We start from the raw sequence: 27,069 nt of genomic DNA, 5'->3' as shown, positions 1-27,069 counted from the left end.
TGGATTTCAGAGAGATGGCTTGAAGCAACCGATCTACCACTTCCAAATAGAGGAAAATCAACCCCATCCTATAACTCTGAGATCTGCAGTCTAGGGTTCTGTCTTACCATGCAGTGCCTGCAACCATGTGAGGGTGTGTCATGAAGCCCCGAGAGTCAGCACAAAGCTGAGCCAGAACCATGAGCCAAATATACCCCTACCCCCCCCCATACAAATAAACAAACAAAAGAAGAGAAAAAGAAAAGTACTATGAAGTGGATAAAAGTGTTTGCATAGATATGATACATCAGGGCAAATTTTCCTAAAGTGCAACAAACCTGTACCAATCAATGAGAAAAGGAACCCAAGAGAGAAGGTGAAAGGATATGGGGACCGATCTACAAAAGCCACATATCAGGCAGGAGATGGTGACCTCCCTTGTCCCCAGCTTAAATGCAGTTGACATGACAAGGAGACAGTGTCGACTTACCAAATGAAATAGTACTCATAGCCTGTATGGACCACCCACACACCATGGTGGCATGCCATCGGCAACAGGGGCTAGAAGTCAAGAGTGACCACTGGTCCACCTTGTTCTACTGTGAGAAAATGAAGTTTTACCTTGGCAAACTCAGAACCTCAACCCCATCTCATCTCATCTCCCAGTAGGTGGGCAACACTTACACCTAATAACTACAAAGCTGGAGCTGAGGCCTTTCCAGGCAGGTATTATCCTGTGAGAGAGCCCTAAAGTGAAATACAGTATTAAAAGTGAAAATAGATTGAAGCCAAAGGGAAAATTCCACAGTTAAGAGCATGTACCTCTTCCAGAGGAATGGAGTTCAGTTCCTAGGACCACACTGGGCAGCTCACAACTAGCCATAACTTCAGTTCCAGGAGATACAAGATCCTTCTCTGGCCTCCTCAAGCACTGAACACACGTGGTTCACAGATAGGCATGCAGGCAGAACACATGTGCTCTCTCATATGTAGAATCTAACCAATAATACACATGGAAATAAACAAACACACATGTAGATCCAGTGCCATATGAAGAAAGGAAAACAAGAAAAGCTAAATATAAAGGAACGAGGGGGTATTGGATGGAGTGGTAGATTGCATAGACTTTAAAAGGTCCACATGAAAGAGAAAGGGGCTCCCAAGACTCCACCCACAGCTGAGGAGCTACTGACAGCTGACAGACACCAGAGAAGGGAGCATCAGTTTTCTTTTCGAGTTTGGTTCCTAGTAGGCTGACTCTGATCCAGCAGAAGCCCTACACTCACGAATTCAGGTAGCGCAAATTGGTGAATTATAGAAGACAAAAAAATAGCATTTTTTAAAAGGAATGTGGAATTGGAACGGGGGTGGAGTAATCAGGGAGGAATTGATGGAATTATCAAAATACACTGTATGCATGTGCTAAAGTCTCAAAGAACTAATAAAAATATGTTTTATGATATTATTTTATATGTGCCATTGTGTTTTAAATAGATTGATGGACTGATTAAAAAAACACAGAAACAACATAAAGTGTTTATAGAAATTCAGAACCTGGGCTGGTGAGATGGCTCAGTGGGTAAGAGCACCCGACTGTTCTTCCGAAGGTCCAGAGTTCAAATCCCAGCAACCATATGGTGGCTCACAACCATCCGTAACGAGATCTGGCGCCCTCTTCTGGAGTGTCTGAAGACAGCTACAGTGTACTTACATATAATAAATAAATAAATCTTTAAAAAAAAAAAAAGAAATTCAGAACCTGCTTCATGGGACCCTTCTCTTCATGTGCACTAGAGACTCTCTGTAGTAACCCCAGACACATAAACACATGTGTAAAGCACAGAAGAAGCATGAAAAGACACATAAAGAAGTGCACGTGAAAGCACACATGAAGAAGTGGCCATGAGAGGTGTGTGCACACATGACAAGAGCCATACTACCTGTCTGCTTGCCACCGTTGTGGTCATGTTTGAACTTGGACATGAGGACCCCTTCTCTGAATGTGAGGTCTCTGGCTCTCATATGTCTCTGAAAATTAAAACAGGAGCCCACTGACCTTGTGCAGAAGCAAGTGCCACCATTCCCAGCTTACCTCCGTGGACTGTGGTCCTGAACCAGCAACTGCAGGCTCCAAGGACATATGATAGTTGTGCTTTTTAGCAACAAAAAAATGTTTTAAGAGTATAGACACATATTCAACCTGAATAATACCATCTTCAGAACGGAACTCTTGTGGGGTGTTTTAGCTATTGATTTTTGTTGCTGTTCTGGTTTTGTTTTTGGGTGATCGGGGGATTGAACTTAGGACCTCCTGCATGGGAGGCAAGTGCTCTGCCTCAGAGCTACACCCCCAGTCCTCTTCTGTGAGTGCAATTTGAAGCAGGGTCTCCTCAAGTTTCCCAGGCTGACTTTGAATTTGTTCTGTAGCTAGAAAATAAAATCTTAGCCAGAGTAAATGTCTCCCAGGTAAAGGCCACTCCAGCAGGAAGTCCTCAGATGTGTTTGTTATTATCAAGTGAAAACAGGAACTTTGCAGACACTTGAGGGTCCTTTGAGTTTGATTCAGGGGTCCACAGAAGCCCTGAGACATCAGTGAGAAAAATACCAGTAGTGGTCAGCTGAGCTCCACCCAAACAGGGTCATCACAGCCCAACCTGAGGGGCCTGGGCCAGGAAAGGGAGATCTGAGCACACTCCCTGGAGTGCATCTCTATGGGAGCTGACTCTCCAGTGAGAACTGTGGTCAGACTAGCTGCCAACTGGCCACCTCTGCACATGGCGCAGTATGGGGTGCCTCCCTTTAAGGCAGCCCAAGAGTAGAGTCACCATCTGTATCCTACAGGTCTGGGGGTACCACACGTGCTGAGTGGGGGAGAGGTGTTAAGTTGTATAACACTCCAGCCAGTCGGTGCATTGAGCAAGAGCTGGGCTGTGCTTAAAATACTCAGGCAGAACTTCAGAGGTGCGGATGATCTAGCAGCACCCTCAGGGCCTCACAAAGCCACCCACTGCCACTCTCCAGAGAGAAGGGACTCACCACGCAGCCTCTTCTGAGCCACGTGTCCTTGTGGAGCAGAGTGCCAGCCCTGGCCTTCCTTAGGTGCCAAAAACAGCTAGACAGACACACTGTACTCTAGGCAGGCTTCCTGATAGTTTTTGTTTATTTGATTTTTTTTAAAACAGAGTTTCTCTCTGTAGCCCAGGTTGCCCTGGAATTCACTTTGTATACCAGTCTGATCTCAAACTCAGGGGTCTGCCTGCCTCTGCCTCCTGAATGCTAGGATTAAAAGCGTACACCACCACTGGCCCACTTGTCCTGATAGTTTCTTGAACACAGCTTCTTGGTAACCAGATCCACTCAGCTGTGAAATCCTATTGAGCCTAGGATTGGGCCATGGCCATGATGCTTTGAAATGGCCCAGGAGGACACAACAACAGTCCGCTGTCAGGAGCCAGTTATCATCAGCTTGCCTCAGCTTCTCTTAACTGATCACTGACAAGTGCAGTCCTGCCAGGTTCTCTGGGTCAAGAGATCTTCCCCACAAAGGACTCCCATCCACGTGAGTAGCATCCAGTACTGAGTCTTTGAGACCCCAGCAACACACCTAGTCATCATTCCAACAAACGGTGTTGGACCAAATGTACACTAGCTGTCAAAAAGAGAGAAGAGGGAAAAAGAAGGAGGAAAAAGCTCAACTCTTACCTTATATGGAACACAAGCAAAAATTAATGGCTATAAAATCCTAAAAAGAAACAGGAGAATATGCCAGCAAGATTTTGCTGAAAGGACCCTGATATAGCTGTCTCGTGTGAGGCTAGGCCAGTGCCTGGCAAATACAGAAGTGGATGCTCACAGTCATCTATTGGATGGAACACAGGGCCCCCAATGGAGGAGCTAGAGAAAGTACCCAAGGAGCTAAAGGGGTCTGCAACCCTATAGGTGGAACAACAATATGAACTAACCAGTACCCCCAGAGCTCGTGTCTCTAGCTGCATATGTAGCAGAAGATGACCTAGTTGGTCATCATTGGGAATAGAGGCCCCTCATCTTGCAAACTTTATATGCCCCAGTACAGGGGAACTCCAGGACCAAGAAGTGGGAGTGGGTGGGTAGGGGAGCAGGGTGGGGGGAGGGTATAAAGGGCTTTTGGGATAGCATTTGAAATGTAAATGAAGAAGATATCTAATAAAAATTTGGAAAAAAAGAAACAGGAGAAAAGTCTTTGTAACACTGAGTTGGGGAAATATTTCTTAGCAGGGTACAAAGAGAATAAACTATATAAGAAATTGAAAAGGACAACACACACACACACCTTTATTACAGTTGAAAGTACCTCTATAAAACCATCATTTAAAAAAGGCATGGTGAATGCACAGAATTAGTAAACTTCTGTATTCATTATGGCTCCTGTGAACAAAAAAATGAGGTACACACACATGGGGTCAAAGGAAAGAAAGAGTCAAGGGAGGCTCACAGGTGATCGAGTTTTCATTCCCTGTCAGCAGCCATGGTTACATGGTGGTACAATTCTATTCAAAGCCCACTGAAAGTTGGGTGTGGCCATTCACCCCTCTATGCCCAGCACTCAGAAGGCAGAAACAGACAGAGTTCTATAAGTTCAAGGCCAGCTGGATCTACAGGCAAGTTCTAAGACAACCAAGGATAGATAAGACTCTGTCCTCAAAAAATAAAATAGAAGACTGAATTATCCTTAGAATGGATCAATTTTGGCTTTTTACAATCTATACTTCAATAGAACTGATTTTAGAAATCAACTGTATTCACATGATTTGCAACAAAAATTCATATGAAGAGTGTTGCTGATAATAGCATCAAATAACCGTGACTACTTAGAGACAAATTTAACTAGAGTTGTATAAGACCTGATTACCAAAAGATAAACCCACTAGTCATAGAAATTCAAGAAAATCTAAATAAATGGAGAGATAGAATTAGTCCAGCCCTGTCTCAAAAATAAACGGATCAGTGAACAGATGGATATACTATGTTGATGAATTGAAAATACAGATAGGAATACAGATGTCTGGTCTCCCTAAAATTGGTTTATATATTTAATGCAATCCCAATCAAAACATTAGCAGGTTTTATGTAGATTCAAAACAAACTGACTCAAAATTTATACGGAAATAGTAAGGATCTAGAGCAGTCAAAACAGGGTTGGGGTCTGGAGAGATGGCTCAGTGGTGAAGAACACTTGTTGCTCTAGCAAAGGACCAGGGTTTGGTTTCTGGCGCCCACATGGTGGCTCACAACTGTCTATAACTCTAGTACCAAGGGTTCTGATGCCCTCTTCTGACCTCCATGGGCACCAGGCATGTACATGACACACATACATACATGCATGCAAAACACTCATCCATAAAATAAAATAAATCTTAAAAAAATAAGTCTGGAAAAATGAACAAATTTAGAGGACACATACTGCTACTTCCACTCAAGAGCTACAGTAAAGCTAAAAGACCAAAGCAGTATTGTTGGCACAATGAAGGACAAAAAGACGGGCCAAAAATCAACACTTATTTGCAGAGTTTTGTCAAAAGTGAGAGGGGATCCAGAGAAGAAATGGTAATTACTTTCAGTGTGGAGGACTAAAATGACGTGATATTCACATGTAAGACATGAACTACACCTTAACTCATGCTGTGTGCACAAAAATCAATTTTAAATACATCTTAGTTCTCAGAGGATAGGAGTGCAGTTCTGTAGCATGTGCGTGGAATGAAGTTTGATCCCAAGGGTCACAGTTGATTAAAAAGATTTCTTAGCAAAAATGAAGAAACAGGGGCTGGAGAGATGGCTCAGCAGTTAGGAACAGTGCCTACTCTTCCAGAAGGCCTGAGTTCAATTCCCAGCTCCTACATGGTGGCTCAGAACCATGTATAATGGAATCTAATGCCCTCTTCTGTCATTTGGGCTTACATGCAAATAGAGTGCTCATAAACATCAAATACATTTTTTAAAAAATGAAGAAACCACTGACTGAAAAAGACTGTTCAGCCAGAAACAGTGGCACACACTTTTGATCCCAGGCAGAGGCAGGTGAATCTTTATGAGTTCAAGGCCAGCCTACTATACAGATCAAGATCCAGGACAGCCAGAGCTACATGGGAAAAAAACTGCCTTCAAAAAGGAAGAAAGTAAGAAAGATAGAAGGAATGAATGGATGAAGGGAGGGATAAAGGGTAGGAAGAAGGGAAGGAGGGAGGGAGGGAAAGAGGGAGGGAGGGAGGGAGGGAGGGAGGGAGGAAGGAAGGAAGGAAGGAAGGAAGGAAGGAAGGAAGGAAGGAAAAAAGATTTTTCATCAAGAGACAATTTTGGAAGAATGAAGAAGTGAGCAATATCCCAGGAGACAGGATCTGTGCATATATTTGTCCAGGAACTAGAATATTAATTTAAGAATATCCTATCTTTCAATACACACACACACAGTAGAAGACTTGAACATACACTTAGCAAAATGACACTCTAAGTCCAGGCTATAAGCAAATGACCATGGACTGGGTTAAACATTACTATTCTTCTTTCCCGCAGTTCTAGAGTCCAGAAACACAGAGTCAAGTCTAGAAGATGTCAAGGCTTGTGAAGATCCATTTCTTGGGTCATATCTATCCTCTTCTAAACCTGCATGTGATAGATAAAGACACACTAATTCCATCATGAGGGAATCCACCCATGTGACCTACTCACCTTCCAAATACTAGACCTACTAACACTGTTATTTCAAGCAAGATCTAGGATTTCAACTTATGACTGTGGAGGAAGGGACACAAACATTCAGTACATCAGAGCAAGCAATAAGCACATGAAGGAATATTCAATATATTAGTCATCAGGAAATGGGAGGTTCCTACAGCCAGAGTTCCTGGGTCGCTACCTCTGGAAATGTCTGTCAGTGCCTCAGAAGAAACATTCTCGGGACCACTAGTGTGGTCCCCTAGTAAAAGCAGAATCCAGTGTGTGCCATGACACTCGCGAACTTTCATAGGTTCAGCTCCTAGAGTGCCTGTCAATTTTCCATTTTCTTTCCATCCCACCTTAGTTAACCACTGTGCACCAGACACCTACTGTGCAAAGCTGAGTAACGCTCTGAGTGAACATAACCTGGTCCCTGACTTCACAGCTTTCTCAACCTGCTATAGAAGTATGTTCTTGCCTCAGGTGGTTCTTGGAAGAGTGTCTGTCCACTGATGGTGTGTAGGAGTGTTCACTTGGCTCATAAGAGATGCCATTTTAAGCAGAAAGCCCAGATCCCATGGCTGGACCATCTGAACTGACAGTCAAGATGCTCCCAGAAGCCCTTCAGAAGCCAAACGCCTGTAGCTGATGCCTGAAGCACCAGCCTCTTGCCCACAGCCTGAAGCACTAGGCTGATGCCTTGAGGGGCCAGGACTCCAGCTCTTTGCCCAGGGTTGCCCAGGGGTGCCACACACACACACAGGGAATCATAAAGGATATCATAGGTAGGGTCATAAATTTAGAGATATCCATTCAGACATTCATTCGGGGACACTGTAACAGAGATAAGGGAGTGACACCTACCCAGGACACCCAAGAAAGTCAGCATGGGCAAGGCACCGGCAGACCTGAAAGAGAATTTCTGCCCCACCCAGTTCACCTGGCTGCTTTTCAGTTTTTTCCAGATGACTCACTGTAGAGCAGGAAGACAGCTGAGCGAGCAACCACCCCAGTGAGAGAAGAGCCTGCGAGACGGCAGGTGTGATTAACAGAAGCTCCTGAACTTTCCAATTAGCTCAGTCTGTGAGGAGCAGGCCGAGCTCTCGGGGGCACTGGAGTGTAATTTAAAGGAAGCTGTGTTTGTTTGGGCTAAGGTTTCTGGAGATTACACAATAGTAGAGCCCACCAGACACCACCACAGACAAGATCAAAGCCTGGAAGGAACCACCTGGCTCTCGGTGGCCACTAAACCCTCTGGTCTCTCAGTCCATGATAGGTTCATTCCCAGACTGCACATATGGGCCCTGAGGATGGGCATCATTCTTGTGAAGGGACACATTCTGCCTTCCAAGGACCCAAGGATCCTTTGGACAGGACACCTCTCTTGTCAGTCTTTAATAAGCCTATACCTAAGCTGTGCTGAGTGAAGCTAAGCACATCTCTGAGGAACAGCCCCCCCCCCAGGTGAGAATGGGCAGCATCATGGATCATCACCCCATTGCTGACAGGACTAGGACCTTCCAGAAATGCTCCCTGACTAGCCTGGGGTTAGGGCTACACTTAAACCATCTGCTCTCATAGACAAACACCTACCGTTGGGCTATACCTCAGGCAGCCTAAAGAGGCATGTGTGTCTGTGTGTCAGGGGGCGTCCCCCTCCCACGTGCCTCACAAACACCTGCAAGGAAGGTTGGAGGCAGAGCTCCTGAGGTGAGGTTCACACAAGGCTGCTCACCAGCCTCTCTTCGCCTCCCCAGCTTGGGAGGACACTTTCTAGACCCAAAAGCTCTCCTCGCTACTACAGGGACAGCACCTCCTAGCTTGGGCCTCAGGTTCAAGCAGACACAGCACTCGGATGCTCTAGCCACTTCTTAAAGATGAACCATGTAAAGACTGCTCTGGATAGCAAGATCCACCACAGACACTTGTGCCAGGTCCACACATGTAATGGTCAAGAGGGCAGACTCTGAGCCCAAGAGCCCCAGCCTAACCCTGGCCTGCAAACCCTGGGGTACAACCTAGCAGCCGAGGCTCTTTGCAGACACACTTCCCATGCACACACTTAGATGCTACGAATGTTCACAGTCACACCACCATGCACGCACACAAACACACCCGCCTACACACTCTTGTAGGTTCATTCTCACACTTGCACAAGTGAACGCTTCATCCATACACGTATTCATGCCTTTATGTACTCACACATACACAGGCTAACCCACAGACCCCCAGTGATAGCCTGGTTCTCTCATACTCTTCCTCCAATCCAAACAGGCCTTATAGTTAGCTAATAGGCCAGCAAGGATGGGCCGTCCCATACAGCCCTGGGAGCTTATCCTTGTCCTGGTCCTATGATCCACACAAGGCCAATGCTTAGTACAGGCTCTTCAGAACCACCTTTCCAGCTTGCTTTTGGCCCTGGCTGTCTATGAAGCCTGTGAGTCCTAGCCAGGCTCTAGAGCAATAGCTACCTGCCATACTCAGCTATGGCTGCAACTGCACCCCTCTCCAGCAGCTACAGACGTAGCACACCTCAGGGTTCTCACTTGCCAGCACAGCTGCTCCCAGGGATATGTGGTGACCCGCTGCATACACAGAGAAGGCTGCTTCTGGTGGCAGTGGACAGAGGCCAGATGCTGCCAACACCCCACAGTGCAGGAGGGAGCTTTTCTCCATGGAGTTACCAAGCTCTGATATCTACAGTGTTGAGACTGGCCCGGCCTGAGTTGAGATGGCTCGGGGACCCACTCAGCATGGGAGCTTCATCTACCTGCACAGAACACTGATCAAACCCTTGAGCATACTTCAAAGCTACCCCAGCCGGGCAATGAGCCTCATGCCTGTTCCCCAGACCAGATTTTCAGCTCATGTTGATTCCTAACTAGCTCCATGCAGAGCTTCCCTCCCACCTCAGGGAAAGGGTTTCCAGGCAGGTGGGCCTGCAGTGACCAAAACTCAACAGTCATACTCAGGCCATCAAAAAGTGCAGGCCAGCCTCAGACTGGGCCACTCTCCTAATTTGCCAGTTTCTCCATGTAGTGAGATAGCTCATGTAATGAGATGGCCTGCAGGGTGGTAACAGCACAGGACAAAGATGTGCCTGTAATATGGTAGGCAGAGAATCTGCACAGCAGCCGAAAGCTGAACTACAGGCCCTGGGAGTCTGATAGTTGGAAGGGCAGGGACATCCAGAACTACTTGACGACTTGACACCAGGTCCCTTTCTACCTGGCACAGGTATCACAGCTGAAGTCACAGAACCACTAGGTCCTCTGGGAAAGGGCAGGGTGAGGAGCCTGGGAACACTGACTGGGGTCTGACTGACTATTATTCCCTGAGCCCTTCCATGGAAGAGGCAGAGGGAGGGATGTTGTGCGGATGACCTTCCATTACGGGGAAACAACACCACAGTCCTATACCCCATGTCGATAGCCCTACAGACGTCCCCAGCACTGGCAGGCACCACATGCTACAAGAACTAAGTCTTTCAGGATACAGGAGTGATGAAGCCCAGAGGTCTGTGCCCCAGGAGCCACCTTCCTGAGGACACATGAGATGTACTGTGAACAGTGGCGTGGCAAAACAAAAGGGAGAGCAGGTGTCACTAGGCAAGAGGAGTACAGGTGGCAGCCATTCTCGAGCGTCTGGCCTGGGTGTGGCAACTGTCCCTGCTGACCTCTGAGATTGCTGCTGTGACTTTTCTGGCTGCTAAACTGTGAACCACCCTCAGGTCATGGAAAGTCTTTGCCAACAAGAGATGTTCCAGTGTCCTACTGACCCCCACCTCTGACTCTTTGCTTGGGCCACGGTGACAGAGACAAGCCAAGCTGTCCCCATAGAAGGAGGTGGACTTGGAATGAGAGACAGAAGAAAGTGCTGTGATCCTTGTGAGCCATGACAGGGGGCTTGTCACTGAAGTGTGTCCCACCATCCTGACTATCAAGTATGTAACCACCAAGCAGACAAGAGCAGGGAGATGGGGTCACTGCCCTGGGGACACAGGAGAGACCCCTGGGGATACAGCCAGAGTCTGGCTGAGGATGGTTTTCAGAACACATGAGGAAGCAAGACCATGCTGTGACATACTCTTCTGAACATGGAGCCAAGAGGATGTCCTAAAGGATGGTTCAGGGACATGTGGGAAAGAGACACCTTGGAGAGTGAGTGGTCAACAGCCTGGCCCAGCACAGGACAACGATGGGAGCCATTGCTACTGGTGGAGTTGACATGGCAGGGGTGGGGCGCATTGTGCAGAAGCAGCGCTTGGTTTTGGCCCTGCTGAGTGCATGAGACATTTTCAAAGACCTACAGGGAACGACAGGAGGTCAGAAGCTGGACTGAGCGTGTGGGACGTGGGAGACAGGCCCCAGCTGGGGATGTAAATTTAAAGATGCTGGCATATAGACGACATTTGAAGCCATGAGATCACCAACGCGGGAGTGGAGTGAGAAGAGGGAGGGTGCCCCAGCCTGATGGAGCCCTGGAGATGGGGGAAGAGGTCAGCCAAGAAGGATGAGAAGGGTCCTGGATTGTGCATCCGCAGCCATTGGGCAAAAAGAAGGGGTACCCGTCCTCCTGTAGTAAAGGTGGTCGGCACACTGAGCATGGAAGGGACTTAGTCAAGACAGCTAAGGCGCTAAGGCACAAGTCCCGTCTTGTACTGCTGAGGGGGTGGGAGGTGCTAAGAAGTGGGGACACAGGGTCGAGTAAATCTTCCTTACCGTGGGAAAAATAAGACATTGTTTATCCACTCAGAACCACATGTGGCATGCCACCTGGGCGACTATGTGAAACATAGTCACAAAAAATGCATGATCCACCCTCATGCCCCCTCAGGAGCTTGTGGCAGGTCAAGCCACCAACTAAATTTGCACAATCCCCAGGTAATAATTCTGTCTTGCAACCCCAGGTACCTCTTTTGTATGACAGACAGACAGACACACACACACACACACACACACACACACACACACACCCTATAGCTGAGCTGGTTCCTTGGACAGCTCATAATTCACCACCGCCACCACCACCATCGCCCTCAGCCCCCAAAATCCCTGGATCCAGACTTCTCTCCAGAGCACCTACAGAGAACCTCCCCTCAGGGGTGGTGATGATTGGGAGTCCAGAGCCATCTCTAACTTATAGGTAGAGTGGTCAGGACATGGAGAATACAGAGAAAGCACTGGGCCTAGACCTGGGACATTTCCTAAAGGTCACAGTTCTGGGCCTGCAGCTGAGATCCACAGAAGAGTGACCTGACAGGCAGGGGTCACGGGGGCACAAGAAGCACCTGCGAGGAAGAGTATGAAAAAACAGAGATGCCAGATTGAGGTGGGATTTACAAAATTTGGGGTTTATTTGTTTAGAGGCAGAGTAGCCCAGGCTAGCCTTGAACTCATGGCCACCTTTGTGACCTCTCTTCCTGAGTGCTGGGACTACAGGCATGAGCTAACAACCCTGACCACAGGGCTTACTCGTGACCATGCTGAATCTAGGATACCTTACAGGATGTAGACAGAATGATGTCAGATCAGAGGCTGGACAGAGAAAGACAAGCCCAAGCTGCTGGTGGAGGGCTGAGAACTCTCCCTTGAGCTTTCGTCAAGGTGGAGCTGAGCAGCAGGAGCCCTGTGCCTCTCTCCTTTCCTCATCTGCGTCGTAATGAGATGTACCACACTGTCACGTGCAGCGGGTCTCTCGTTCCATTGAGAAAGGGTTCTGTGGCATCAACAGACAAGAGTGTGGCATGTAGGTCCTCCGGTTCCAACTATTAGTACCCACACAGAGCCATATGGGCATTCCCATTGGTGCCTCTGAATACAAAGACATGTATGTATGTATATCTTGTCGGATGTCTACTTGGGGATATACCTGCTGGGCTATAGGCTCAATGTTCTAAGCAGAGTAGTCAGAAGTAGCCTATGGTTTAATAAGGTGGATTTAAAGCTTATTGCAATCTGTGGTGACAAGAAAATGTACGGTCCCTCGGAAGATTGTGCTAGAAAAGACTGGCCACAGGTTTGGAGCTTTGGGTAGGTGAACTCCAAAAGGGTTTGAGGTACCAGGGTCTAGATGTGCTTAGCATATGGGGCAACCTTATGGGTGGGCATCTTCATAACGCTTCCATGGGAACAATGAAGTGCCCTGAAACTGTGGCTGGCAAAGCAGTCACTGTCCTCATGTTAGCCAGTATGATAAACAGCAGCTCTCGCTCAGGTTAGCCCAGATGGGATCTCATGGTTTAGGATGAAACAAGTCATGTTTCAGGTGGCGTTTAGATGTAAAGGTCTTGTTTTGTCCCGGTCCCAGGTATCAGAGTGTGTTCTGTGAATCTTTTGTGTTTTATGGAGAATAGCAAAGCCCCACTAAGAGGGTTAGGGCAACTACCAATGGCAGCGGCTGCTGCCCAAACCATAGGACAGGCAGAAGTGCAGCTTCAATAGAGAAATGCTTTTCCAAAGTGAGGCACGAGCCCACACTCGCACAAACAGTCTGCAGTGAGAGGACAGAAAGCACGCTGAGCTGAACGGGTGAGGCAATGGGACGAGCTGGATCGTAAGCAGGCAATACAGCCAGGCGTGGGTTTTAAATCCCCCTAGAAGCAAGGAGCACACCCCGTACGTGGATCGCAGTGTCTACAACATCCTTCTCAAAACAGAAGCCAGTGTTCTTGGAGAGTTGGCTGACCCTAGGCTGGGTCAGGAAACATTCCGGCAAGCCTGGAATACTGTGTGCCAGGATGTAAGAACATTTTCAACAAAAGGCTGCCACAAATGTTGACGAGGCATGCCAATGCAGCCAGGGGAGCAGTGCGAACAGCAGAGTAGGTAGAGCTGGAGCACATCCCATGCCACGAAGCAAATGTCCCTAAGTACACAGTAATACAAGTGGCTGAACAGCCAAATAATGGGAAAAGAGACAAATTATCTGTGCAGAAATAGGGGTCCCCTCAAGATGCTGACTGCGAGCCTTTCAGTACAAGCCCTCAGCGATCACCTGCTTGTGCATGCTGAAATGTGTTCTCTGTCTCTGTCTCTGTCTCTGTCTCTGTCTCTCTATCTTTCTCTGTCCCTCTGTTCTGTCTGTATATCTTTCTGTCTCTCTCTGCCTGTCTCTCTGTCTCTGTCTCTGTCTCTGTCTTTCTGTCTGTGTGTGTGTGTGTGTGTGTGTGTGTGTGGAGACACACACACACACACAGCTCACTGCTGTCCTCTCCAGAGCCAAGACAATGGTTCTTCCTCCTGCCCAATTCTAGGTTTTGAGCCTGCAACCTTCTTCTCTGTCTCAGAAGCCTGGGTCAGGTATTTCACTAGAATGACAAAAAGCTGACTCACACAGCAGCTTAGCCGTGCCATCTGATTGGTGTCACCATGGATGGCATGGGCCGTGTGAGCTCTCAATAAGCCATGTCAAATGGTCCTTTGCCTCTGAGGTCTTCCTCATCAAACGCACAGCCCCTGACTAATTCCCCAGGGAAAGATGGAATAACCACTGGCTGGGAGGTGTGGGATGCTGCAGACCATGTGACTGGCCATCTAGAACACAGGGCAAGAGCTCCTGCCACAACCACAAGAGGTCTAAGGAGACACAGCACTGAATCTCATCTGAGATCTAGTGGGGTCTGGGGACAGAGGAGACATGAAGGGATGACTAGAGAAATCAGAATATGGCAGAGACACAGTTCACCAACGGTGTATTCCTACTGTGTCACTGGATTTGTCATACCCCGCCTTTTGTTTGGAAAAGGGTCCTACTATGTAGCTAAGGCTGGCCCTAAACTCACAAGCCTCCTGCTTCAGACTTCTCAGTGCTGAGATTACAGGTGTATACTATTAAATCAGACAACCAATAGAACACATTAACATAAGATCTTGGCGTCTGGGCTTGCTACAGACAAGGGTAGGGGTGGGGCCACTCTAGGAGGAGCTATTCTGGATGAGGAGGTGCCCCAGGCCCTGGCTTCATTTTCCTATGTCACATCCCCTTTTCCATCTCCAGAGACCCCCTCCTGCCCTTCTTTGCCTAACTTGACCTCCCTGCTGACCCTTACGTTGCTTCCCAGGGTCATTGAAGCTATGGCCCTGGGAAGCAATGTTAAGGGTTGGATCTACAGGACCTCTACCGGCTCCATGGCTTCCCTACAAATCTAAAAAGTCTAAAATTAATGTATTAAGAGAAAAGTTGCTAAGAAGAAACATTTGTGTTGTGTATGTTCAAGTGTGGGTAAGACAGAGAGATGACAAACAGGAAAATGGCTGCTGCGTGAGGGCTGGTTACATAAGACAACGGATTTCTTACATTTTTTTCTTGTCATTCTCATTACATAAGGAAAAGCTATAAACCGGGGCTGGGGGGAGATCGTCTGGTGAGGATCTGGCGGTTCGGTAGAGGATCCATATAATTTATCACCCAAACCAGGACACTGTCACAAGGGAAAGGGGACACTATTAATAACAATGCTAGGTCAGCAGCTGGAAGCCAATGTCCCAGGTGACCCTAGGGGCCTGATCACTGTATAGAAGTAGGACTCAAGGGTTACACTCTCTAGGTCAGCTTCAATGGCCCCGGGAAGCAACATAAGGGGTCAGCAGGGAGGTCAAGCTAGGCAAAGAAGGGCAGGAGGGGTCTCTGGAGATGGAAAAGGGGATGTGACATAGGAAAATGAAGCCAGGGCCTGGAGCACCTCCTCATCCAGAACAGCTCCTCCTAGAGTGCCCCCGCCCCGACCCTTGTCTGTACTAGGCCCAGATTCAGGGCGGCAATCTTTCCCCTCTTCCTTCCTGGGATAAGTCAGAACTCAATCACTGAAGACCCACTCAGACTTACACACTGTCCCTTCTGAGGCGCCACCTCAGCTCAGGACACCCAGGGTCACCCTCTCAGTAACTGTGCCCTGTATGTTCAGGAGAGCCAGCCCGTTCATACACCACCAACCAACTCCTGAGTCACAGCCGCTCTGGCTGGGGACACTCCAGCACTCCTGAAAAGGCTCGAGGAGAGCGGGGACACAAGGGGCCTGGGATCCTGTCACCTCTCTTAAAGCCGCTTGCATCTTCTCTCCACTCAGTTCCATTTCCCCTGCTTCCTCTCCCTGTCACTAAGCTTTATAAATTCCCTTTCTACCGATGGAACTAAAATATGACCCCAGAGACACAGAAAACGAAGGAAGGGACGGTTAGCGCAGCCAGTAAAGTGCCTGCTGCAAAAGCACAAGGATCTGGGTTCAGATCTCCGGCCACCTGCAAAAAGTGAGACACGGTGCTGCGTGTTCACAACCCAGCACTTAGCAGGCAGAGATGGGTGTGTCCCCAGAACTTGCTGGCCAGCCAGTCTAGCCCGTCGATGAGTGCTGAGCAGAGTGAGAGAAACTACCTCAAATAAACCAAGGGGAGCCCCTCAGAAGACACTCAACCCTGACCTCTAGTCTCCACAGGCATGTGCACACATACCCACATGAACACACACACGCACTACACACATACAAACGCAAAAATAAACAGGAGAAAAAAGCAAAACAATGAGGCTGAAACGAACAAGACTCGTGGATAGACGTGGGCAGATCCGACAGAGGCCTCTCAGGAACTGAGTCCAGAGTTTAAGAGGTTTTCAGAGAAGTCCCCGCAACCGGATGGAGACAGGACTACACTGAGCAGTGATCCTACACACACACACACACACACACACACACACACCTTGCCCCAAAGGCCTGGGTGCTTCAGGTACTGTGTGAGAGCTGGTTTGGGGGTGTCTGCATGTGCTGAGTAGCCTCAGGTGAACTGGCATCATGTATGGCCAGGTCTGTATCCCCAGGAGAGGCCTTGTGCTTCACTGGGAAGGCTCTCTAAATGACGGACCCTGAAAGTAGACAAGTGCTGGCCACGGCACTTCCAGCCTGTTTCCAGCTACTCCCTATCCCTGTTCAGCTTTTTCCAGCCACCAGCTTCGATCCATAGCAACCTCAGCCCACCTGCAAGCAGGACCTCAGCAGTTCCTTTCCTATGTCCAAGGGGTACCTGAAGTGACCTGGACAGCAGATACAGGAGAAGGGATTCTGCCTTCAAGCCTGCCCCTTGGGAAGCCTTCCGCTGCTGCTCTGATGTCCCACCTCAGTGACGATGGGAAGTGATAAGCCTGAGATCGTGAAGACAACGGAGTTCAAATCTGCCCCTGGGTTCCTGGTTGTTCCTCTCAGAAGGCCAACCCGACCACCCACCCTCCTGCCTAGAGTATCCTTAGTCCCTAGCTTCTAGAAGGATGAGGCTGAGGTGGTGTGACCTCAGGGGTACCATTCCTGAAAGTTCGTTTGGCGGAGATTTGAGGCTAGAAGCAGATCTCACAGCCCCTCCGCCCTCAGAGAGCAGCACCCCGAGGACACATCAAAGTCTCAGAAGGTACATGAGCAGCTCTGTTGTGAAGGCCACTTGAGGGGACAGTTGGATGGTGTTATCAGTAGGGCACTAGGTCTTGAGGTGACACATTAAGTAGTAGGATATCTGAACACACTCACAGCAGCAGGAACTCTTATGACCTGACCCTTGAGTGAGGAAGCCATCTTGATGTCTGACCCCATGACATCACAAGAAACAATACAATTCTTTAAGTCACTATATTTTGGGGTACCTTATCAGGAAAAGGCAACCAATATGATGGTCCTCAGAGCGCCAAGTAAGTCTGCCATGAGAGACACAATGCCAGCAGGTCCTGTCTTGAGCCATGAGTGGACCTACCATAAGTAGCACCTTCAAGGACAGATATGGTAACCACAGCACCTAGGGAAAGGTGCCCAGAAGGGAGATGGTCATCAACGCTGATGCAAGCCTTTTGCTATCTTTAGGGCCTCACCTCAACAACAGCAAGAACAACAACAACAACATGCCATACACAGGAATACTGTTATGTGCCAGTGACCCCCATAGTGAATGCAGAGAAACCCCATATACCTGATGTTTATGGCTTGCTGTGGTCATAAGATAAGCCTCCTGCATTGAAACATGAAGAGTCATATGGTAATTCTGAAAGCCCAGAAACCTTTTCAAAGTCAACTTCTTAAATCACTGTGAAAAATGGAATGTGCCTGTTCCTATTTTTAATAAATTGGGGGCGACACTGCCTCCCACCTACAGCATCTCCTTGGCTTCAGAACTGAAATAACAGCAAGCTAGGGTTTCACACAATCCACACGGGCCAGAGTATGGGAGGAAACGTGCTGGAGACCAGCACAGGCTCCAGGTCACATTTTGGGGAACAGGGATAGGAGGAACTCCTGCCTCATAGCTGAACCCAAGCAAAATGGCAAATGTTGGGTCTGTGCTGGGTTCCCAGCTGTACTGACCTGTGTAACCGCCTTGGTTCTTTTAAACAACAGATTTCAAGTCAGTGGGGAATGAGTTTTTAATGAAGCAGACACTCTGGTTTTCAAAAATAACAAAATTGCATTAATTTCAGTTTGCCCCATATTGTCTTAAACTCTGATCATTATAATTATTCAACATGTGGAATGGTGGTGAATAATATCAACAATTTGATAGGATCTGTAATTACCCAAGAGACAAGTTTCTAGGCATGTCTATGAGGGAGTTTCTGCATGTGGTTAACTGAGGTGGGAAAAACCACGGTGATTCTGGGCAGCGCCATTCCACAGGCTGAGGTCCTTGCACAGCATAAAGAGGAGAAAGTTGGGCACCAGAGTTCATCTCTTCCTGCTTCCTGACTATAGATGCAGTGTGACCACCACCCCACACTCCTGCCACTGAGCCTTCCCTGCCCTGATGGAGTGGTGCCTTCAAACTGTGAGCCAGACAAAGGCTTCCTAAGTGGTGTTGTCGGGTGTTTTGTCACAGTGAAGAAAAGAGTAACAGATACAGAGCCTTTGCCTGATTCAGGTAGGAAGAGAGCACTGGCCCTGACCCCAGCAAGAGCAAGGCACACTGGAACTCTGGGAACAGAATGGCATACTTACCCAGGGTAGACAGCGCCATACCCAATGCAAGGGCCACAGCTGAGAAGACCAGGTCCCTGTCGTGTGCCAGCATGTTAGCAATAAAAGCTCACTGCAGCAGAGCTTGTGGCGCAGACTAAATGCAAACAAGAGGTAGATAGTGCCTGAAGAGCAATACCCAGCACACAACACGGCTCATCATAGGTTCGGGGGCGAAGGAAAAGTCAAGTTAGAAAGGAAGAATAGCACTGGTGGAGGCCCCAGCCCTTAGCATCAGAACCACTGTCCGTATGGACAGCCCCCTCAGCACTCACAGGTATGGAAGCTGGTGAGAACACACATCCTTCCTGTAGCTACATCTGCAAAACAAAGATGACCAATGGGACAGACACCCTTGGCAGCCATGCCTAGAGGCAAACTGTTGGGTTGCTGAGCAAATGGGCCATATGAGCACAGTGTGCCAGCCATGTTTTGGTTACACATGGAAAAGGATCTGCTTAAGTGCCTGGAAGAGGCAATGTGTAAACACACTGACTACAAGGTTCTAGTGACTGGGGACAAGTGGCAGTCGGCTCAGTGGGAAGTGACAACAGCCTCACCCACAGGTGAGTCTTCTGTCGAGCCAGCACCCAGCAAAGCCAGGCAGACATCCACCTCACTGTTCATAAGTCATCGGGGCTCAAGGTATGCGGGTCCTACCAGCTCCCTGACCTCACTCAACAACACACATACTGTATACTCATTGTATACTCAAAGCTCTTGCTATTTGACTTGCATCCATGGACCAGTAACATGACCTGGAAGCTGTTAGACCTCTAGATCCTTTGAACCTGAATCCGTGTCTTCAAGTCCCTTCCCCAGGGGGCACAGAGGCACTAATGACACTTTGAGAACCTATGTGAGCTATTCAATCCAACTATTTGGAAGAAATGTTTTCACACAGCTTGGCTTCCCTCAGACCCCCCTCAGCAAGTCTGTGGGCCTCACCAGCAGAGAGAAGCTCTGAACAAAAATGGCTTTCAGTGTTATCTGCATTGCCTCTAGACTGAAAACTGGGTGGCTAAATTTTTAAACAAAAAGCTGGCTTATTTTTAGCATTGTAAACTGCACAACCAGATGGATAGACACACAGAGATGACATTCGTTACATAAAAATGTCTGACTGTGGGTCCCAAGTCCATTCTAGATGGGCCTCGTTGGCCAGAAGGAAAAGAAGAACTAGGCTTCATAGATATCCAAGGGTTCTCCTGGACTATATACTGTACCTGGAACTCAGGAACTCAGCAAACATCCAGAGAAGCAGGGGCACATGAACTCCTGGCTAGGACCAGATGCCCTCTTTCCCAACCTGCACACACGTCCTCCTACCCACACCTGGGGCCATTCAGACAGGGTAAACAACCAGGGAAGAGCCTCATTCCCGCCAGCCAAAGGCTCGACTACCAAAGCCTCCCCAAGGCTGGGGAGAAGAATCACCAACAACCCAGGTCTGAGCTACACAAGAGTCCTCCTCTCCCTTACCGTGGAGCTCCAGGCAAAGGCTGGGAGGCAGCTCCTCGGTAGGACACTTAGCATTCAAGCCCGATGGTCTGAGTTCAATCCCCTGAACATACGTTCTAGAAGTCAGATGTGATGGCACGCACTTGTAATACCAACTCCAGGGAGAAAGAGACAGGAGAATCCTTGAAGCTCACTGGCCAAACAGCCAAGCCTACTTGGCAGGCTGCAGGCTAGTGAGAGACTCCATCTCAGAAACAAAACAAACAAAAGGAAGATAGTGACTGAAGAACAATACCGAAGACTGCCCTATGTCTTGCAAACCACCCCCTCCCCCCCACACCACACACATGCACACATACCACATACTCACACATACACACATCACACGCACACACCACACACACCACACATACACACACACATACCATACACATACCACACACTCACACATACATACACTACACACACATGCTACACATGCACACACAACACACACCTCATATATACACGACACGCACCACACACACACCACACATACATATACAACACACATGTGCACACACCATACACACCACACACACCAAACATACACCATACACATATCACACACTCACACATACACCATATACAACACCACACATACCACACATACACACACACCATACACAACACATACCACACACCATACACAACACATACCACACACACACACACACACCATACACCACACACATACCATACATACACACACCACAAACACATACACACCACACACACACATACCATACGCACACCATACCATACCACACCACACACACACAACATACAAGCACACACATGCATATACCACATACCACACACATATATACCACACAAGCACACACATGCATATACCACATACCACACACATACACACACACACACACACACACACACACACACACACACCACACCACACAAACACACATACCTCAAGACCACAGCTGGGCCAAACGACACTTTGAAATACAGAAGAGCCTGAGTAGGGGGCAGCCTCAGCATGACACTCTCTGCCTTTTGAGCTCTGAGTAATAACATCAACGAAAGAGAGGCAAGTGTCACTGCATAACTAGAGCCGTGGGCTGCAGGTAGCATAACATACCTCCCAGGACACCCAACGAGAGTCGCCAGATACTTAGCAAAAGTTCAAGCAAAGTAGCCATATTCAAGATGAACAGACTTTGGTTGGTTGGTCTGCTTTCTGATTTTTAAACATTCTCACTACATAGACCAGCCTGGCCTCAAACCCGTGATCCTCCTGTCTCAGATTACAAGCAATGCACAGTAACTGCATGTTTGAACCAGGTGTCTCTTCAGCCAGTGTTAACCATGCAAAGTGGAACCAGTCACAACCCAGCAATGAAATAGAACCAACATACAGGAAGACTAAAAAACCTGAGCCTACAAATACCTTCAACATGTTCAACCTAAGAAAATGCGGAACTCAGAGAACAAGGTGTTATCATTCTCAGTGGGTGAATTCTCAATATAAAAAGTAAAACTGGGCCAGGGAGATGAGTCAGCAGGTAAAGGCACCGACTGCCAAGCCTGACAGCCTGAGTTTAATCCCTGGAAGTCACATGTCAGAAAGGAACCGACACTCTCAAGTTGTTTTCAGACTTCCACATGTGTGCCACAATCTGACAGCCCCAAGTCTGCTGTCTCTCACTCTCCATTTCCATCCAAGTGAGCCAGTCCTGGACACCTGTTGTGACATAACTATGACATTCCTCGAAATTCATCCTAAGGTGACAGGGCCAGAGATGTGCACGCAGACACTCACAGCCATGTAGTTTATATTTCAAAAAAATGTCCACCAGTTGGAAATTAAGTAAACAGGGCAATGACAACTACACAGAGGAAGGAAGAGCTGGTTGTTCTCAGAGTCATAGGGATGTAGACAAGAGATGCCTAACCTCACCCAGGGCCAATCCACCCCCACAAGCTGAACCTCAGCTTTTTCCAGGAAGGGACTTGGTGTCTGTCTTAGTCAGGGTTTCTATTCCTGCACAAACATCATGACCAAGAAGCAAGTTGGGGAAGAAAGGGTTTATTCAGCTTACACTTCCATACTGCTGTTCATCACCAAAGGAAGTCAGGACTGGAACTCAAGCAGGTCAGGAAGCAGGAGCTGATGCAGAGGCCATGGAGGGATGTTCTTTACTGGCTTGCCTCCCCTGGCTTGCTCAGAGGGCTCTCTTATAGAACCCAAGACTACCAGTCCAGAGATGGTCCCACCCACAAGGGGCCTTTCCCCCTTGATCACTAATTGAGAAAATGCCTTACAGTTGGATCTCATGGAGGCATTCCCTCAACTGAAGCTCCTTTCTCTGTGATAACTCCAGCTGTGCCAAGTTGACACAAAACTAGCCAGTACAGTGTCCTTCAAGAGTGTCCACTGAATGTGATACGCCACCCAGGCAAAGAGCTGCTGAACAAGAATCTAGCAGCCAAGTGATGCTTCGATGTTGGTGGCATGTTGATAAATTAAAAAGCAGGTTACAGCAAAACGGTGTGTACTGAGAGTTCCCGTTTCTGTACAAAAGGGGAGGGGGAAGGGGTCTCTACACAGTTGTAGGTGTGACTGCATTTCTAGGTCCCTGGAAGGAAGCCTGGGGGTCAGCAAACACCAAGCATTCACCTGGAAACCTCACCAGGCTGAGCATGCATTTTGGCATAAAGAATAACTTCCTTTTCAAAGGTATACATTGTGATGATGCACTTTTAATTAGAAAAAAATGGGTTTTTAAAATTTCTTTTTTTTAAACAGTGTTTTAAATGTCCGGGTTCCTGTCCTGCACTGTGCTCCCCAACTTACCACCCTGGAGAGGCACCCTCACTCATTTCCAGGATCCAGGATGGGAGTAAGCCTTCTCGCCTATCAGGTCCTCCCTCCTGTTAAGGGGACACCACCGTGGGTCTGAGATGGCAAGCTCTGGACTGCTAGGATGGACCAATGTCTCAGCAGGTTACCCTAGTGTGAAGGCGCTGCAAAGCCCTCGGTATCTCAGGAGCACCAAAGCCATGTTAGGAGGCTCTTCTTCTAGTATAAACCAGAGCACAGAGCCAAGGAAACAGAGCCCTTGCTTGAAATGAGAAAGGAAAGGAATTCTTCTCTTGCCCCAAGTATCAGCCAGGGAGGACCAGCACTCTGGGTCAGGAGGACTAATAGAAACCGAGGTCATTTAAGATCTTATTTGGGACAACTATACTCTTCAGTCGCAATTTACCTGCTACTTTGTTAAAATGCCCTCCTATTTTCTTCCTTTTTCCCCTTTTGCTGAGCAAATTTGATATATTAATTAGGTGTTTTAATCTAAAAAAAAAAAAATTTCATCAGAAGGTCTCACATTACCATGGCAACTGTACAGTTCCAGTACTTGCAAGCCATCAGCACAGCACGGCTGCCTCTTAGGCCCCACTACATCAGGAGAAGGGGGTGACTTATGTCCCCTGAAACACAGGAGTCCAGGCCCTAGTCCCTCTCTGAAGGCTGCTCTTCTGCCCCAGCTGCACTCATTCTATGTAAATGAATCCTAACACCGCCACTCAAGGCACTGGCATGGAAGTAAACACTACCATGACTCTATGTGCACCCTGCTAATGACATGGATAAGAGGAGCCAAGTGGTTACCCACCCAGAGAGCATTCTCAGCCGCCAGGCTCAGGACTCCACTTGGTCACTCAAACTCACCAAAACCTAGTTAAGTTCTCAAGGTATGCCAATCCAGGGCCACACAGCCAATGTTGAGCATCCCCTATGACACGTGGTAAAAAACAGGCCTGGTGAGCCACGTCAGCAGCTCACCTCACGTAAGCCAGAACAGTTAGTACCCTCTGTCACTCAACTATGAGCAAGTAAGGAGGTGGGTTCTCAGGTGACAGAGAGCACCACACTGGCCTTGCCCCAGTGCCCCTCGGCTAACCCTTGAGTTCCAAGGCAACACACTGTGAAGAAGAAAACATGGACGTAGACCAACACCCCCAGGCCCTGTGCTACATCACTTTCTGTTTCCACCCTGCTGCCTTGGAGACATGATTCAGAAGGATGGCCAGCCCTTAGCTGGCACCAGCGAGTACTGAAAGCAAATGTGTTTTCAAGACCTCTCATCTTGTAGCCAGAAACCCAATGCAAACCAGTTTCCTGCTCAGCTCCTTCTCTCTCCTGGGCAGTTTTATTGGTTGTTTTTGGTTGGTTGGTTGGTTGGTTAGTTGGTTGGTTGGTTAGTTGGTTGGTTGGTTTTTAACTCTGAGTACTGATGTTGAAAATAAAAGTCTAACATGTGAGTCCTGTTGTCCCCAAGTTCAGAGCACAGTGACCCACCACCTCAGAACACAATGTACCTGATGCAGATGGACCTGAATGCCCCTCCCCTGCTGACCATACTCAGCAGAGGCCTGGAACTCACTGGCCTGGCCTCAGGCCTCCCATTTCCAATAGGAACGCCAGCATGTAGCCTCATGTGCTCTCCAACACTGGCCTGAGTTCTGATTATTGTAATTTCCTAAATGCTTAAATTATTTATTGGAAATAAGTAGCTTGGGCTCCTATGCTGAAGTGTGTTCTAAAATTATAAAAATCCATCATATCTCTGTAGGCTGCCTACAAATGAAAATGCATATTTTAACTATTTTAAGAAAATGTCAAAAAACATCAAATGTGTCATGACTGTACCATTTAAAATTATCCGCATGGCATCTGTAGGGAAAAGCTATAAGTTACATGTGAAGCCATCCCAGTTCTCCCAGAGCTGTATCCAGCAGGTGCTAAGTCAAGGGTCCTTGTACCTAGCAGGGCTCCAGCTGCTGGGCTTGCAGGGCCAGATGCCTGGCACCTCCCACCTCCAGCTCCCCACCAGATTACCCTGCTGCTACTCAAAAGACACAGGTCCTCCAGGTCAACAGCTATCACTGCAGAAAGAACACGAGTTCCCCGAGGGCGGGTCTTTGCACAAAGACAAGGATGGATTGTGCAGCATAATCCGGTGAAGGTTCTGGGTTTGAAGGATGGAACACCTCAAACTGAAGGGCCCAGGCCCCTGTGCCACCTGTAGGGCAGTCACCTCTCTTCACAAACTGCACACCAAGCAAGAATCTCCTGGAATTAAAAGTAACCACGCAGCCTGCACACCACCCATAAAGGAAAATGAAAACGTGCGGTGCGCTTTAGTGGGCGGTGTCGCGCCTGAGCCGGGAGCCTCCACCATCACCGACTCTCACCTCGAAAGGCGAGCCAGAGCCTCATCTACCAGCTGCGCTGTCACTGGAAACAGAACGCGCCATGGGGACTTCAGTCGTGGTCCAATAGTTTCCCCGGAAACGCAGACTCCCCAAGAAGTGGTCCCACCCAGGTGGCGACTTCGTCCCAACGCAGAGAAATGCCACCCCCGCGTCCGCCCTGAGACAGCGCTGCGCGCGAGGTCTCCAGAGGCCCGGGTACCCGGCTGTCCCCGGGAGTCCCCAGTGGGCGGTTTCACTCACCGTCCTCCTTGTCGTCAAACACCGGCCTCCGCGCGCTGCCTGACGATATGGACGACATAGACATCCTCTTCTTCCACTTGCTCCACTGAAACAGGGGGCGCGGCTGCGCGCGGGCATCTCCGGCGTCCCGGGCCCGGGGCTGGCTAGCTGCCGGCGGCGGCAAGGCGGGGGACACATCGGAGCCCGCGGGGCGCGCACGACCGGGAGGCGGCGAACTGGGGGGCGCCGCGGCGCTGCTGCCCCTTCTCTCCGCCCCGCTCCTCATCGCCAGGCCTGGGTATGCGCAGCGGCCACAGCCCGGAACATGGCCCGCGCCCGACCCTGGGAGAGCAGAGCGCTAAGGGCCGGCAGCGCCGGCCGTTCTCCTGGTATCTGCTCTGGCTCGCCAGGGCAGCCGACCCGCCCGCGGATTGCGAGCAGCGGGGCGGGGCCGGAGGGGTGGACTCAGGGTGGAGTCGGGAGCCGGGGCGGGGCCAGGGCGGGGCTGGTATTAGATTCCGTGCGCCGCAGGCAGAGTGGGCTACCCGCGGAGAAGGGTCTAGTTCGCGCAGGCTCGACCCTTGCACCGAAAAGGCAACGGAGATAAAAGCGAAGAGAGAACAGATGCTAGACGCCTCTCTCCTATCTTGAAGTGCCCAAGAGGCCAGAAATGAGGACTCTTTCCTTCACAGGGCGGCGGAGACCTTTGGGGACCCTGCAGGAATGTTGTGACTAGCGAGCAATCGGGAATCCTCTGGGCCTTCCAACCTCTGCTGTCTTCGTAGAAAAAGTCGATCGCAGATTTCTACCACTCAGTCCTTAGAAACCTCAAACTTTAGGCCGCGGTTTTGCGCTGTGAGCATAATGGGGGTCGAGAAGTATCTAAGCTGTGGTGGCAGCAGGGTGTTATCCCGCTCTGAGACCACAGGCGGCAGGGGATCTGGACGCCTGAGGAGGGCGGGAGTAGGGCGGAGTCTGGCATGCAAGCCCCGCCCAGAGCGGACATTAGGACCCTTAACATACAGATGCTCTTGTTCAGAAACCTGGTTGTGCTTTACCCTAGACTAGCTCCTCTGACCTCTCTTCGTATAGTTTATTGGGCAGCTAATAGAGTCCTCTAGTACAGCTTTGCGTCAAAGACCCGGTGAGGGACACAAGTCATCTAGGGCCTTGTGTCCTCACTAGGGTCTTCACTGCACATTGGGAAGCCTGGAACTCAGCTAAGCCTTCTGTCTCGCTCCTGCTGCCTGCTCCCTGCTCCCTGCTCCCTGCTCCCTGCTCCCTGCTCCCTGCTCCCTGCTCCCTGCTCCCTGCTCCCTGCTCCCTGCTCCCTGCTCCCTGCTCCCTGCTCCCTGCTCCCTGCTCCCTGCTCCCTGCTCCCTGCTCCCTGCTCCCTGCTCCCTGCTCCCTGCTCCCTGCTCCCTGCTCCCTGCTCCCTGCTCCCTGCTCATTCACAA

The 27,069-nt window shown here is 49.1% G+C and overlaps 1 protein-coding gene across 3 annotated transcripts in view; it reads right to left on the bottom strand.

Moving 5' to 3' along the window:
- Nucleotides 1-26,061, bottom strand: part of Stk32c (serine/threonine kinase 32C) — an 81,053-nt gene extending 54,992 nt beyond the window's left edge. Inside the window, exon 1 of one of the 3 annotated variants that reach the window (XM_021167932.3) lies at nucleotides 25,634-26,061. In XM_021167932.3, the coding sequence (XP_021023591.1) occupies nucleotides 25,634-25,898 (265 nt within the window). In that variant the 5' untranslated portion in view covers nucleotides 25,899-26,061. Of the gene's footprint in view, nucleotides 1-25,372; nucleotides 25,544-25,633 lie in introns of those variants that run through there. The other 2 variants (XM_029479993.2, XM_085841193.1) reach the window with 2 other exon arrangements.
- Between the last annotated feature and the right edge of the window lie 1,008 nt (nucleotides 26,062-27,069).

Source organism: Mus caroli, unplaced genomic scaffold, assembly GCF_978045245.1.
Source record: "Mus caroli unplaced genomic scaffold, Mus_caroli_1 scaffold_8, whole genome shotgun sequence".
Classification (NCBI taxonomy): Eukaryota; Metazoa; Chordata; class Mammalia; order Rodentia; family Muridae; genus Mus; species Mus caroli.
This window is presented reverse-complemented; position numbering and strand designations above follow the sequence as displayed.